The sequence below is a fragment of the Pimephales promelas genome, chromosome 5 (assembly GCF_988280905.1).
Source record: "Pimephales promelas chromosome 5, fPimPro1.hap1.1, whole genome shotgun sequence".
Taxonomy (NCBI): domain Eukaryota; kingdom Metazoa; phylum Chordata; class Actinopteri; order Cypriniformes; family Leuciscidae; genus Pimephales; species Pimephales promelas.
Window position 1 is genome coordinate 19,467,058 of NC_142773.1, and position 16,894 is coordinate 19,483,951.

General features: G+C 37.3%; 2 protein-coding genes across 3 annotated transcripts; both read left to right on the forward strand.

Moving 5' to 3' along the window:
* Positions 1-36: 36 nt before the first annotated feature.
* On the forward strand, positions 37-11,834 carry capn10 (calpain 10). Of its 2 annotated transcripts, XR_016168515.1 has the most exons (14): positions 37-267; positions 659-812; positions 1,885-2,016; positions 2,561-2,757; positions 2,870-3,096; positions 4,325-4,466; positions 5,053-5,219; positions 5,342-5,568; positions 5,650-5,849; positions 7,394-7,640; positions 7,799-7,995; positions 8,271-8,316; positions 8,835-9,034; positions 11,722-11,834. XR_016168515.1 is itself a non-coding variant. In XM_039694795.2 (13 exons), the coding sequence occupies exons 2-13, from the start codon at positions 681-683 to the stop codon at positions 8,859-8,861; spliced, it is 1,941 nt and encodes a 646-aa protein (XP_039550729.2). In that variant the 5' UTR covers positions 37-267; positions 659-680; the 3' UTR covers positions 8,862-9,496. The 2 variants fall into 2 exon arrangements, 1 of the variants encoding a protein (XP_039550729.2); XM_039694795.2 differs by lacking the exon at positions 11,722-11,834 and having other exon boundaries at positions 8,835-9,496.
* Positions 10,384-15,541, forward strand: eif4e2 (eukaryotic translation initiation factor 4E family member 2). The gene is made up of 8 exons (XM_039694796.2): positions 10,384-10,534; positions 11,722-11,833; positions 11,902-12,036; positions 12,158-12,262; positions 12,339-12,491; positions 12,656-12,792; positions 14,374-14,448; positions 14,569-15,541. The coding sequence occupies exons 1-7, from the start codon at positions 10,515-10,517 to the stop codon at positions 14,420-14,422; spliced, it is 711 nt and encodes a 236-aa protein (XP_039550730.1). The 5' UTR covers positions 10,384-10,514; the 3' UTR covers positions 14,423-14,448; positions 14,569-15,541.
* Positions 15,542-16,894: the final 1,353 nt, after the last annotated feature.

Genomic DNA, 16,894 nt, shown 5'->3' on the forward strand with positions numbered 1-16,894 from the left:
CCAGCTGCAGCTCCCGCCTCCGCCCCGGATGACAACGCTGTCCACGGCGTGCGCGTCCTTCCGGTTATGGGATGAAATGCCTTGGTGTTCAGTTCAGATGCAGTGTTTTTGTTTCTTTGAACCTATTGAGTGTGTTTCAACTACCTCAGGGTGACGGCATACGATTTCAAGGTTGATTTAATTTAATTTTATATGATTTTCTTTGCCTCTTCAAACCCGCCAGTAGCATGACTAACGGGTTATATCAACACAGCTGCTGACATGACGGTACGTCTTGATGAATTATGATTAATGCTGCTTACTTTGATGCTTGATATCTGAACAAGTGTGTCACTAAAACGGTGTTGGGAAGCCAAAATTCCCATTAAAAGTCGCCTTTAACGCCACTGTAACGTTAGCTTAAAATTTAAACTGGAAAACATTCACCAGGACAAATTCGTTTTTAGGTTACTGCCTTCTTTTTTGATATAACGTTACTTCTTTGACTAACACTAACACATACAGTAGTCTATGCAGGAACAAGCAAAGGCAATGAAGCTATGATAATGTTCTTACTGAAGGAGTCTTTTAGAAGACTTTTAGTTTTAAAACGCAAATCGTACTCAGATTATCACAGGTGTGCTGGTTACTTCTAACTTTAGCCTTTTTCGTCTATTAGGAGTGAAGTCTGTCTGGTTGCCATGGAAACGGAGACTGAGAACCAGTCAGTGTTTGTGGACCTTGACTTTCCAGCTGATGATTCCTCAGTCTTCTGTGATTATACCACGCCTCTCTCCAAATTGTTGAGTGATGTCACATGGCTCCGCCCACAGGTAACACTCTTTCACAAATATAGCAAACAGACGCATTTCCAATGAGCACAGATGAAGACTTTTTGTTTTTTTAAGAACTGATTTTCATTTAGGTTGGCGTTTATCACTATTTTAAAAACTCCTTGACATCAAAATGAAAGTTTTGTGGCTTTTAGTGGGTTAGCTTTAAGACTTACAAACAATAGGTATTCTTCAAGTTTATTTTATTTAGTGTACTTAAGTAAAGTTCAAGTATACTTTATGTAGATAGTATACTAATCTCAATGTACTAGAAGTATACTTGTTAGTGTACTGTTTCAATACTACTTGGGACTAATTTTTTGTATATAAAAGTATACTTTAAAAAGTGTAACATTAGTAAACTTTGAGTACACAACTAGTTTACAACTAAGTTTTTCTTTTGTACTGCAACTATACTACTAGTGAACTTATGTGTATACAGATAGTTTACTAGCCAAATACTTGTAAGTAGGCTAAACTGTAGTTTTATACTGCAAGTATTCTTTAAGTGAACATAGCATCATACTCATAGTTTACTAATTTTATATAAATTATATTTTTAGTCTAATTATACCACTGTGTTCCCCATTTTTATACTTGAAATATACCTTTAACTGTACTTTATCTCTTTCCATTTAAAAAAACCTTTATTCCAGCTTCATGAATATTTTGAATGTGGGTAACAAGTATAGCAGGCGAAATATACTTAAACCTTTCTGTCAGTAAGTCAAATATACTTAAGTACAATTTTAAGTATATTTCTGAGAAGTACATAAAAAGTAGACTGAAAGTATTATTTCTTATTTTTAGTTTAAAAGAAGTAAACTAATAGTGCACTTGAATAAACTTATTTTTCATCAGGGTACTGTGTGTATAGTACTCCTAAATATTGACAAAATTAAATTTTGCCTATACTGTATCAGATGGAAGATGAGCCCTTCGATATGTCCCATATATTTTATTCTAATAGGAAATACTGCATATGTCAAAAATACTGCACTGTTTAAGTGAATTCACTGGGTCTATAACAATACAAACTGTCTGAAACTGGCTTTCTTTGCATATTTCCCAGGAAATCTGCAAGCAGCCTCAACTCTTCCCTGATGACCCTGTGCAGGTCCACCCAAAGCAAGGCATTCTGGGAGACTGCTGGTTGCTCTGTGCCTGCTCCATGTTACTCAAGAACCAGCATCTTCTGAACAAGGTGAACACTGCCAGGTTTAATGTGTGAGTCGTTTTACCGTAAGAGAGTGCAAGAGTCGGGTTTCAGAAGTAAAATTCCCATTAATGTTCTCTTGATTTCTCCATAAAGAAATTGATATTTAATGATAACTTATAAACGTTAAACAACCTATGCCATGTGCTGGTACAAAAGTCTTACAGGCTTGGAACGACATGTCATTATGACATAATTTTCATTTTTGGGTGAACTAACCCTTTAAGGGAAAAATGATGGAAAATATACCTACGGAGCCATGGCTGCTAAAAGAATTGGATGGGCACTGTTGCACTCTATTATTCAGTTATTTTATATACACCAGCTCATCCACGTCTTCTCCACAGCACACAAACAAATAATCCAAGATTAAATATTCCAAACCTGTGCGTTACATCGCATGTAACTTCCATCATATTTCACACATTAAACTTATGCTAAAACATTATGACAACACTGCTGAGGGTTGTCCACAAATTTCAACTGAATGTGCTCTACGGGTATTTTCATGTGTGTTTGTGTTTGTTATCAGGTATTTCCACCTGAACAGCCTTTGTGGGGCGACTGTGCTTATCATGGTGAGTTCCGGTTTCGATTCTGGCGGAACGGGCACTGGATAGAGGTACGGGTGGATGACCGGCTGCCCTGTATCAATGACACTCTCTGCTTCTCACGATGCCAGAGCCCTAGGGCATTCTGGGTAGCACTTTTGGAGAAAGCATATGCCAAGTATGTGCTGGTACAAAGATGTCTGTGAAGTATAAAATATCATTTTGATTTGATGTTTGAACTAAGTCCAGGTCATAATAATTGAAGTGTTGGCAACTGTTGTTCATACTAGGCTACATGGTTCATATGAGCGTTTGTGGGCAGGCCAAGTATGTGAGGCAGTGGTGGACCTGAGCGGAACCGTTGCGGTACGATGGAGTCTAAAAGGGGCGGAGTCATCGCAACAGTCCAACGACACCCAGACTCAACACACAGCTAACAGGACGAGTCTATCTCAACTCTCACTGGAGCTGAAGGAGCGATGTGCCATCAGCTGCTGTGTTCACAGCGCCTCCATGGGTGAGGGAGAAAAGTAACCACTGAATTTGAATTTAATTGAGCTGGATATTGACACTAACTTGCAACTGACAGTTGTTGAACCGACCTGAAACAACATTGAACTAAATGAGGCTGAATAATGATGCTATTGCCTTTTGTAGAGTTTCATTGCAGCTGAAATTTAATTAATTTAATAAATGATTAAAATGTATGTATGTATGTATGTGTATAATATATATATATATATATATATATATATATATATATATGTGTGTGTGTGTGTGTGTGTGTGTGTGTGTGTGTGTGTATGGATGTATGTATATATATATATATATATGTGTGTGTGTGTGTGTGTGTGTGTGTGTATATATATATATACAGTATATGTATGTATGTATGTATATATATATATATATATATATATGTATGTGTGTATATATATATATATATATATATATATACACACTGTATTGATGAATTCTGCAACATTAACACTGTAATTTTCCTGTTATTATCGTGAAGCTGCTTTGATATTAATGATATTGTGTGCTTTGATATATACTATATAAATAAATGTGACTTTACGTGTCAGTTGACACTGCCTGGCAGTGTTGTTTAAGTATTACTGTAATATAGAATTATAGTATTTAAAAATATTTTATTTTTTATATTTTCGGTTATCATTTTAATGTTAGTTTAAGTTTTAGTAATTTTGCTGTGTTTTTGTCATTTTTCTTAATTTTTGTTCATTTAAAAATAAAATTCTTTAAATTTAGTAATTCATATTAAGCTTATTTTATTTCAAGTAGATACCAAGGCAACATTTCTACATTTTTTAATAGTTTATTTTAATTATATATTCTATATATAATATTTCATACCTTGAATTTTTTTGCTGGCAATTTTACAATTGGCAGAAAATCTTTCACAAATTACCACAGGATATATTTAGAGGAAGGTGCTTCTTCCTTATGGAAGATTTTCACTTAGAAGTATTTTTGATAGCATGCCTCGCTGTTTTTCAATGAGAAAAGAGGTGAGAAATATTTTAGTATTTGTTTATGCAATAACAATGGAAAAAATGATCTGTGAGCCAGGTACATTATAAGGTGTATTAAAAGGAGGTATAATGTACATGAGCCTCATTTTGCTCAGCTCAGTCAGGTACAATGTACTGTATTAGCTCTAGTAATGGGTTTGTCTCTCTCTCTCTCTCTCTCTCTCTCTCTCTCTCTCTCTCTCTCTGCAGGTGTCCCAGAGCTTGGCCAGTTCCACGCCATGAGTGTGGTGGAGTGGACAAATGTGACCACGACTACAGGCGAACAAGTGGAGCTGATCAGGATAAGAAACCCCTGGGGAAGGAGGAGCTGGGCCGGGTTGTGGAGGGAGAGGTGTGGAGGGAAAAAATGCTGAATAATGTCATACTTTTCCATTTTTATGTTTATTTTGTTTGTTAAATACCTTATTTTTCATATGTGTTATAAATAGATTTGTTATTAGAATTGTAAATATCTGTGTGGATTGATTTAATATCTCTTAATTAACTTCTCAGAAATTTGCATCTATTTTACTTTTATTAGTAACTGCATTGATTTCCAATGGAGAGCAGTACTGATCATATGAATATGTAGATTTTTAAGATCCTATTTGAACTTCGGATGCATTTAACTATTTAAACTTTTGCTTGAATGCAACCTGACCTTATCAAACCTATGAACAAAGTGAGAATTAACAATATTTTCCCACTAAAATGTATTTTTTTATTTCTTTAAAATTAGTGGATAATGAATAATTATGTTTGAAATAATTATTTTAGAGTTGTTAAATTATATAAAGTATTTACTTAGATTGTCTCTAGAAAACCTAGGTTTTTCTTTCAAGCGTATTGGTGGACATTTGTTTGGAACAATCTTACACATATGTTGGCCATATTGAAAGGCTGCTTCTGTCTGACGGGTTCTGTCGGTCTCTCTACAGCGGATCAGGATGGGCTTCCCTGGAGGCCTCCTGCGCTCAGGCTTTACTGCGCCGCACAGCAGAGGGGGAATTCTGGATGGACGTGACCGAATTCCAGCAGGAATTTGACGAGGTCACGGTGGGCTATCCCATCAGTGTTGCTGGACACCTCCAAAGCATCTACACAGGTATTGGCTCTGCATTCTTGAGAGCATTTGCATCACCAGATCTTTGCCGTCTTATAAAGGGAATAATTTGAAGGGTTTGAAGACATTTATATTAGTGTGGTACTATATTTCCTTTCATGTAGGAAGCATTCTAACCCACAGCCACCAGATAAGAGGTCGCTGGGTCAAAGGTCACTCTGCAGGCGGTTGCCGTAACAACAGCACTTTTATCCGCAACCCTAAGTTCTGGTTGAAAGTGTGTGAGCGAGGAGAAGTGTTGCTGTCTTTGCTTCAGTACGGACTCCCTGAACCCCCAGCAGAGGGCGGCACTCATCCACACCTCCAGGCCATTGCACTACATGTGTGGAAGGTTAGAGAATCACAAAACAAACTTTTTTGGAGTGTTTGAACATATTACACTATGTCATATGTGATATATAATATGTTTTAGGTGGAGAAGAAACACTTTAACCTGGTGCGGACACTGAACAAGCCTCCTCTTGTGTCACACACACATGCGTATGATCGGGAAGTGGTTGTAGACACTCTCCTGAATCCTGGTTTTTACCTGCTGGTGCCCAGTACCTTCTTGCAGGGAGCCGAGGGCCGCTTCCTCTTGAGAGTTCATTCTTCCTGCTCTACCTCTCTCAGGTAACTGCACAAAGACATATTTACTGGATTGAACTCCTTGTACAGTTCAAAAGATTGGGGTCATTAACTCTTTCCCCGCCAGCGTTTTAAAAAAAAGTTGCCAGCCACCGCCAGGGTTTTTGACGATTTTCGCTAAATTTGAATGCCCCCGCTGAATATTTTCTTCCATGAATATATGAAGATGATATATATAAAAATAAAGATCTGAGCCTCTGCTTTTAGGCAAAAAAAAACGTTTTTATTTTATCTTCATCTGTTCTTTTTTTATTGCCTCTTGAACAGAGGTAGGTTTTGTCAAAAACACAACATTTTGGACAAAAAACTGAGAAAAAGGTATTTTTATCAAACAAGTGCATTTAAAAGCAGAATACATTCAGATGTTGTTTCCTTCATATATAAAATTTTCCAAAATAAATTAAAAACATAAAATAAATGTAAAATATATCAAATTTCCCAGGATGTAAGGGAAATGTAACTTTTGCAATAAAACTTCTGCCTCTGCCTCTCTGTGTTCTACCTGTGAATAATGAATAATTGGAATTACAATAAACAGGCCTAGACACACACACACACACACACAAATACATATTACAATGTGGTAAATGTGCACAAAGAGAGAAATAATTTGACAATTACACCTTCATATTTAGACAGCCACACATAAATGCCTGCACACACACATAAATATTATAGTGTCATAATATTATACGATCTATCTGCGGCACGTCCATGGCTAGCATGAACATGTGCATCTCTCTCACTGACTACTTCGTCCCGATCAGATTCAGAATTATCAAATAAAGAGTGATCGGACTCCGAGTCCATTAACCTCCAGTACTTCAGCCATATACCTCTGCATTGTCTGTCTGATACATTCTCACTACTCCACTGTTTGAGACGATTGCAATCTGTTTCTCTGATCAAAGAGTTGCGCAATCATTCAGGACATGCGCGCGGGTCTTCCTTACCGTATACCACCTAAAACACGGATACCCGGAAAATTCCGTGTTTGGCGCAGATGCGTTTTTTCATTAAACACGGAAAATTCCGTGTTTGGCGGGGAAAGAGTTAAGATTAATGTTTTAAAAGAAATCTCTGATAGGATGAAATTTTTTCCTGCTGAATTTTCTGCAATTTTTTATTCCAGTATTCAGTGTCACATGATCCTTCAGAAATCATTCTAATATGCTGATTTGGTGTTTAAGAAATATTTCTTATTATTATCAATGTTGAAAACAGTTGTGCTGCTTAATGTTTTTTGTGCCGTGATTTTTCTTGTTTTCAGGATTCTTTGTTTAGAATATTCAAAAGAACATCATTTATTCGTCTCTAATGATCAATTTAATGCATCCTTGCTGAATAACAAATTTAATTTCTTTCTAAAAAAATCTTACTGACTCCAAACTTTTGAAAAGTACTCTGTAAATGTACTGTATAAAAATAACACCAATTATTAGTGATCATATGCACACTGAATCTACATATGCAATTTGATGCAGTAAAGCCTTCCTATTGGTTTATCATGTCTGTGTTTTTCTCTCCAGTGTGATGAAATCAGCTCCTCCTCCTCTTCAGCACTGTTCAGAGGGCGAGTGGGAAACCATCAGCTCTCATGGCTCTTGGTCTGTTGGTTCTACTGCTGGAGGAAGTCGCAACTTCGCCACACATGGACACAACCCACTTATACCCCTTACTGTATCCTATGACCCTGGAGGTAACAACGTAAGGGTCACTCTTCGCCAAAACAGGCCTGAAAATGCCCTCCATGCCATCGGCTTTCATATTTATAAGGTCAGATTCGTTTCTAATAAGTTTCGAGGCATTTATGATATGACTAAACTGCTTTAAAAGTGTTCAGTTTCAATTATAAGTGGTTTAGTATAGTAATTTAGTATTAGTAAGGTCGGTGTAGGTCTCTAACATTCAATAGTTATGTCTTTGTTGTCCAGGTACCTGCCGGTGGTTCTGGCTCCCTGTTAACCCCTGGTTCCATGTGTCCTGTGGTTAGCTGTGTACCTCATGCCCATTCTAAGGAGGTCAGTGTGTTTTGCCATCTTCTCCCGGGAGAGTATGTTGTAATTCCCTCCACCTACCAGCCGGAACTGAGCGCTCACTTCACGCTTACTCTTCTACGCAGGATACACCGGTAAGCACTCTACCTACACTCTATAGTACAGAGCCTCGAAAGAGACAGGGAAATAAAAAAATAATAATATGAGATTGGTGAAAAAATCAATGCTTTTTCTTGAACACATCAAGTACGCATCATTTTTGTAACCACCATGTCCCTTAAAGGCGCAGTAAGTGATTTCTGAGAAACACTGTTTATATTTTTTATGTTTAGAAATTGTTGCTGGTTACATTGAGATGTAAATCTTTGGCTCTGATTTAGTGAAGTACTAATGTTGTCATCCTCCTCAGGAAAGCAATGCAGAGTGAAGAGCTTCTGGGCCATGCGGTGCAGGAGGTGACAATATTTCAGTTCATTTAACACTCATGTTCAGATGACATTCAAGCCATGAGCTTGTATAGTACAAACTATAAATCAGTATATCATGCATTAGCAATAATTTTGCAGAAGATCATCATGAATAACATTTATGAATGACAATTATTTTAAACTAGAGTTACACTTTTATTTCTTACATAAAACATTTAGAATTTACTTGGAAACAATGGTTCCTCAATTTGAAAAAATAAATAAAACCCACTTTGGTTGAACCTTCACTTGAGATATACATACATTTTTTTTTCATATGTTTAGTTGTAATGTATTATTATATGAATAATATTAACATGTATTTATACATGTTTACCCCCCAGCCTTCTAAATAACTAAATTACCTTTATTGTGTGTACTGTTTCTTTAATTGATAGTTCTGTTTTTTGTTTTACTTCCACTTCTCTCCACAAGTAGTTTCATGAAAGCTAATGTACCATTAGTTTTGTAATATCCCTGTTCTCTCTTTCTCTTTCATCTCACAGGTCTCCTGTATCTCTGTGATGAGATGACAGTCTGGGGAAGTGGATCAGATGCCCATGTTGGGATGAAATCTCACGAGAGTGTGTGTGGCATGAAGCCCGAGCATGGTCTCGTCCACTGGGCTGATCTCTGATGGGAGCCACTGGCGCACATCACTCACCTCAAACAACTAGCAAAAGCCATCGGCAGTGGATAAATCATGGTATATAACATGTAGGGATTACACACAATGGTCGCAAGGATTCTTGGCCTATTAATATAGCATTCGCTGATGTGTATGACGGTTTTGGTGGTGGCCAGAATTATAATAATACAATATAATTATTGTAATATCTTTTGTTTTTATTGTGATATACTTTAAATATGTACTGATACCCACAGATTTATAATTAATGATCTTATCTTTAGGTTTTTGTCCAAAGCAAAAGTGAAAATAATCAAATTAGAAGTACCTTTGATTTTTGAGTGTTTCGTTTACTAGATTATTTAAAAACAGGTTTTACCATGTGATTGAGTATAAACTCTTTGTTGGATTTCCAGCTAAAATTTTTATTACTTGATATTTAAGGTAACTGTGATAGATTGATCAGAAAGAGAGAAAAGCAAAAATAACCAGGGATCATTAGAAAAACAAGGATGCAGAGGATGAATAAATATGGCGGTATTATTGGCAAAAGGGTAGACATTGATTGAATAAAGGGTGTGCGGCTTTACTGAAGCTCCAGCTCCATTTGAAGTTTGCCGCAGAGTTGGAGCCCCTCACACAGGCGCTGCCTGTCGGCCTCTGTGAGCGCTAATTGTGTGTGTGTGTGTGTGTGTGTGTGTGTGTGTGTGAGTGAGTGAGTGAGTTTTGTGAGTGAGTGAGTGAGGGTCTGCTGGCCTGTTAGTGACGAACTTACACCGTCACTGCCGCCCTGATCCAGCCTTGGAACACGCTGCACAATGATTTGCTATGTGACTCAAATACTGTTGTGACCCTTTCCTCTTCCTGTGCGTGTCTATCATATGTATAGAAATATTCATTAAATTATTTTGAATTTAAATACTTGAATCCTACTTTATTTGAACGCTTTACAAATCATTCTTAAAACAAATATAATTATTTTGCTTGCATATAAATGAGATGGCTATACAACTTTCTTGTATAAACAACTAATTTTTATTCATATTTTATGTAAAAAGATAATTTAGTATTTATTCACCAATGATCCGCAATGCTAGACCATTATTAAATTCTTTATAGATAGATAGATAGATAGATAGATAGATAGATAGATAGATAGATAGATAGATAGATGTTCAATTTAAATATATATTTTATATATAAACAAAAAAAGATTTTACTTTTTTTAATATGTAGGCCTACTGTCATTGTGAGGAAAATGCTTCATTTACTAATTCATGGATAACCTTTAGCCAACCTTTAGCTTTGTTTTTTGTTGTTGGTTTTTTTTTACATTTACTATCCACCAACATGTTTATTAGTTTAATCTGTAAGATGACAGATTCACAGTCCCACTCTGCAACAAAATTCTGATATTCACGAGTGAACAGCGTGCGCGTCACCCACCACGGTACTATGCGCGCGCCCGCCACCACCACTAGCACGCGCCGCCGTTGCTGCGGAATTGACGGGGCTGCCGTCGGCGCGAGAGCGGATATAGACACTCACCTAGAAAATAATGAACAACAAATTTGACGCGTGAGTAATAAAAACAACGCTGCACGTTTGCGGGGGTTAGTTGTGCGTGAATGCAAACGCATGCGTTTCAAGCGTCTCTTTAACACGGAGAGAGAGAGAGAGAAAGGGGAGAGGGGGAAAAGAGGTGTGTCTAGAAGCTTTGGCATGGGCTGGGAGGTCACTGTTTAGTTGCATGATTGGACTCCTACGTTTTTTGTGGCGAGGACGATTGTGTTTTAATGCACGCGGTGAATGCTGCAAGAAAATGTCCTCTTATAGGGGCAGTTCTGCGTGCACAGACAGGGCCTCCAGGCCGAGGACGGATCACCGGGTTAGGCGTGTGTGTGTGAGCAGCGGGGGCAGGTGCTCTGCGACCCGGGCTCAAACTCTTCAGCCTGCTGGAATGACATGTGGGGCTGTAGGCTACTTCTAAACATGCGAGGCGTTCTGCATAAGCGATACACTCCTCGTGGACACAAAACTACTACAGTAGATAATCATTTGTTACAAAACCAGCTTACTTTAATATGTATGCAAACTTTTCATGCTCAACCACTGAGCATTATAAGCACAGATTCAAATAAGATATAGTTTAGTCTGTTTCTGTAAACTCAGACATGGCCACTGTGTAATAAAGATGACGATTATACATCCTCAGGAAAGAACAGTGGATATTATAAAGGACACAGATGTACAGTGCCCAAATGTACTGCCACTGTTACAAAATGTACAGTGCCAGTACCATGGCACTCAAATTCATGCAACTTACCGGTATATTATCATGTTTCTTAAAAAAAAAAAAAACGTAAATGGTAACGTGACTTTTTAAAAAGTGTACAATGTAAATGTGATTGTTATAAAGTAGTCAACATTTAAAGTGCAAAACCTTGTTGCTATGTTGGCATGCATTTTGAACAATATCCGTTCTTGTCTTAGGACAAGTTGATGAACTTTTTTATATCTCTTCAAATGTTGACTACTGTACATAAATAGAAATAAAAAGAGTGTGTGTGTGTATATATATATATATATATATATATATATATATATATATATATATATATATAGTTTTAAGTTGTCTTTTTTCAGTTGGAAGCCACTGCATGTGCTTTAGTTCCTGATTGAATATGTATTATTGCTCTGATTGAAGCCACAGTATTAAATAACAGTGTGGTTGAGTGAAATCGAGAGTTTTGTCTCCATTTAAGCCTGAAAGATGATGACAGTGGAGATCACGACCAGGACAACTGCTCACCCAAAGACGGGGAGAAGGAAAAAAATGACGAAGAGGAGAAAGACTCAAACACTACCAAGAGAAAGGTTTGTAGATGGATGGCAGAGAGACAGAGCAGGAATTAACAGTAGATAACTGTGCTCTACTTCTGCAGGCGGTGGTCCCTGGGGCCGGCGAACACCCTCTTCAGTACAACTACTCGTTCTGGTATTCTCGCCGCACACCAGGACGGCCGGCCAGCACACAGAGCTACGAACAGAACATTAAACAGATCGGCAGCTTTGCTTCGGTAACATGCATGAAAACTCACATGAACATTCAGACACGGTCAGGCACAGTGGGGGTTGAAGTTAGACTGCCTTACTGTAGGTCACATGACTGACAGTTCAACAGCTGTTTTGTGTTTATAGGTGGAGCAGTTCTGGCGTTTTTATAGTCACATGATCCGACCGAGTGATATGACTGGTCACAGTGATTTCCATTTGTTTAAGGAAGGAATCAAACCCATGTGGGAGGTGAGTTTGGTCAGATTACATGCACGCAAGCCGCTTTTCTATTGACAGGTAATAGAATTTCTATTGTATTATATAGGATGACGCCAATAAGAGTGGAGGTAAATGGATCATTCGGCTACGTAAAGGCCTGGCGTCACGCTGCTGGGAGAATCTGATTTTGGCCATGCTGGGTGAGCAGTTCATGGTGGGCGAGGAGATCTGTGGGGCCGTTGTGTCCGTTCGCTTCCAGGTACTGCAGTTTACTTTGTAGGAAGGGAATTGATTGTATGCTTGGATCATTGTGGTTTGCTATTGCTGTGCATCTCACATGAGTGACAGGTTGTCCTCGCGCCAGTAAACACATCATAATAGCAATGTTCTGTATTGAATAAATATCTGTGTTTTGGTTTGAAGGAGGATATCATTTCTATCTGGAATAAGACAGCTAGTGACCAGGCCACCACTGCTCGCATTAGAGACACTTTACGCAGAGTCCTCAACCTTCCTCCTAATACCATTATGGAGTACAAAACACACACTGACAGCATCAAGTGAGTCACACACACATTATACTCTTCAGTTTAAAAATGTGGGCTCAGACTTTTTGTATTGTTTTTTTTTTTTTTTTATGTAATGCTTTTATTCACCAAGGATAAATTGGTTAACAAGCCACAGTAACGAAAAACCAAAGATTTCTATTTTAAAGAGATACTCCACTTTTTTTTTGGAAATGGGCTCATTTTACAGCTCTCCCGGAGTTAAAACAGTTGAGTTTTACCATTTTCGAATCCATTCAGACGTTTTTCTGATTTAGAAGAATATCAGTAACCAGACAGTTTCTGGTCTCATTGACTTCCATAGTAGGAAAAAATATATGAAAGTCAATGGGACCAGAAACTGTCTGGTTACTGATATTCTTCTAAATATCAGAAAATCGGCTGAATAGATTCGAAAACGGTGAAACTCAACTGTTTAACTCTGTTTACAGGCCTATTTCCAAAAGAAGTGGAGTATCCCTTTAAATAAATGCTGTTCTTTTAAAAATTATATTCATCAAAGAATCCAGAAAAACATTTCTTTATTATAGTTTTTGTGGAAAAAAATATAATAAAGCACTGTTTTAAACATTGATAACAATAAGAAGAAATGCTTCTTGAGTATCGAATCATCATGTTAGAATGATTTCTGAAAGATCATGTGACACTGAAGACGAGTAATGATGCTGAAAATTCAGCTTTGCCATCACAGGAATAAATGACAGTTAAAACATTTTACATTTAAAATATATTAAAATAGAATACAGTTATTTTAAATTTAAATAATATTTCAAAATATTACTGTTTATATATGTATATATATATATATATATATATATATAATACAGCCTTGATGAGCATAATACTTTTTTCAAAAGCATTAAAAAAATCTTATCAACCACAAACTATTGAATGTTAGTGTATATGGATAAACTATTAAATTGTAAAAACTGTTATAAGTCTCTCAATTACAATAAATATAGAGTTATATGGGGAGAGTGGGGCTTTTCAGCCCATTCTCATCCCAAGGCGTCATATACTGACGCTTTTGACATTTCGTATACATCCAACGCACATGGCACCCTTTAGCGTCAATATCAGACGCAGATATGGACCAGAAGGCGCCTCCTAGTGGTCTAACCCTAAACCTACCCCAGAACTAAACCTACCATAACCAAACAAAGCTCTGTACGTGTTATATTGACGCTAAAGGGTGCCATGTGCGTTGGATTTAGACAAAATTTCAAAAGTGCCACTATATGATGCCCTGGGATGAGAACGTGTTGGGCTTTTCCACTGCATAGTACGGCGGTGTAGTTTTCCACGGTGTACAGTACCTAATACCTGCTACTTTTTTAGCACCACCTCGGTTGAGTTTCCAAGCAAGCCGTACCAATACTAAAATGTGAGAATCGTCAGTACCAGCATCATTGGATTTGCGACAAGTCACCAAACCCACTAGGTTTAAATATTCAGCAACAGCTTTTTTTTTACGTCATTTAAACGACCATCTTGGAAAAAAAGAAATGGCGGTATGGTAGTCATGGCAGTAAAGGTAGCACAGCTATAATTTATGTTGTGTGTGTGATCTTTTAGAGCTTGGGAGGATTTCCATGGTCTAGTGAACGCAAGTGGAGGCCGCTAGTTTTTCATCCGGAGAGTGTGTGACGGGTATAAACTCACGACACATAATCACTCACTGGAACTGCTCAGTTCTCATTAGGAGATTTTACATTCACTCCCATCATGTTCATCACTGTGTAAAAGTGTCACTTGTTTCTCCTCGTCTAGATTACCGAGTTCATTTTCCCACGGAAGAGGACATTTCCAAGGAGGATAACCTGAAATTGATCTGTTTTTAAAAGGAAAAACAAAAGGGACGTCATGAAAAGAGTCAGCATGAGACATTTTTACTATTGAAGACTTCTGGCTTGTGTTTTTATAATCATCCAAACACCTCATCACCTGAAAACACTCACAGAAGGAGATGAAGACAAATCATCAACATGCGGACGAATGTTTTCCAGTCAGCCATTTGGCTGAGCTATCAGAGCGGGACCGAATAGTTCTGCCACTGTGACATGAACTAATGGCTGGAAACTGCCACCGTTTTCCGAAAAGATAAACAACATGCCTTTGTGTGGTACAGTCACGTTTACCTGAATTATCATCTTAATTATAAAGTCTCGTGAAGATGGCCCAAGCAGGAAGACAGAATTCGTTTAGGTCATGTTATTTACCAATGAGGCTGGGGATATTTTACTATAGTGCAGTATTTTAGCTACAGTGTTGAGTTGTTTTAACATAGAACTGTTGTACAAAAAAAAAAAGAATTATATTTCTAAGCGAATTTGGAGAGATCTATAATGGCAAACGTTTTATTTCTCTGGAGTTTGTGAGTGTAAACCTAAAAGGACAGTGCCCTACTAGGGATGAGTGCCATGCTGCCTGATTCACTGTGCCTGGCCTTCGCCTCTTGCAAAACACTGAGATCACTTAACATCCGCTGGAGGAGACGACACTGGAGAAACGACTCTATGATAGGACTTCAAGCCCTGTTTTAGAAATCATTCAGACATGCTAACTAACAAGCACTGATGTGGGAGATAATGGGGGCTGTGTATCAACACCTGTTTTATACTGCCTGAAATTCAGTGCTGGACAGTTGTATTTGTGGTACATCAAAAAAAGACAAAAAGTGGGAAGGTTGTTTTTAAGTATGATTGATCATAGCAATAAATGTTGATTATGCATCTGCTGCTAATTTTCAGCATGTGGTGTGACTCTGTTGGGTACTTCTTGCATCTAATATAATTTTAAAAAATATTACAGTAATTAGATCGAGACCAACTGCTGCTAACTTGACTGCTAACTGATTTCAGAAAGTTCGACCAAAAACAGGAAGAAAATGGACTACGATAAAACCTGTTGGAAAGCATATTTTGCAGCGATTTTGGTGTGAGCATATCAGTGAACACCCCAGACCACTCGGTGAGTTTCACGTCTTTGAAAACTAAAGTTTTATGCGTTTTAATGAATGATTGTTCGAGTGCACTATGCTTTCATTATAAAGGTGGAGGGGTGCTAACACAGAATCCAAAAATTCTCGTGACAGGAGCATTTGACTAAAAAACAATCTTAACTATTCTATTTCATCAGGGACGATCTTAAAACAGGGCTTTAATCGTAAAATACCGAACTTGTCCTTTAAAAAGACAAAATCATGGCTTTTAGTGAAGAAATTTGTAGGATTTAGAAACTATTTCTGTAATTATTATACCCTTAAACGATCTCACATGTACAATTTCAGTTCATCAATTATTATTACGCAGATTTTAAATCAAATACATACAGTAGGCTATATAAAATGTAATATAAATATACTTTAGAATCAATAAATGAAGCTATAAAATGACATGTGAGCTTAAAAGTTCAATTCTCTCTATACCTTTATCAACTAAACTAACTTCACATCTTTTACTTGCACGACTACAGTAGCGAGACTTTAGTTGTCCTCTTTCATAGAGACAGCTATTCTTGCTGTGTAAATTTGTTTAAATTCTCAATATTTAATACTTTTATTTAATAAGCGAATTGCGTTACTTCTCTCACGAGAAAGTTTCACTCTTTCTCAGCATGTGATTGGCTGTTCACTACTGATGTCACACCTAAACTCAGGATCAAAGCCTGAGTTGACAGAGAAAGTTGATGATCAGCATCATGGTACCAACAACGCCTGGTTGGATTGGTTTGGTTTTGTCTACTCAACTAATCCTGCAACCCTGAGTTTGTTAACTACCATCATGGTACAGGCCCCAGGTCTTTTCCCAAATATTTTTTCCAGTAAATTTTGTTGTCCAGTAATTTTTTTGTTACCAATAGGCCACTTTAAGCTAAAAAGTCTGTTAAAGGGTGAAAGTCCTCCATTCCAGTCCAAAATTTTGGCATCACTTCATGCTTTTCAATAATTCCTCTAGGACTGTTTACTATTTTGTTAATTCATCTGAAATATTTGAATGAAGTGAGGACTTTTTTAGTAATAGATTGTTTTTATCATCAAATATCAACTTACAAACGTTTTGAACAAAAAAAAAGTATTATTTTTTTCTGTTCATAT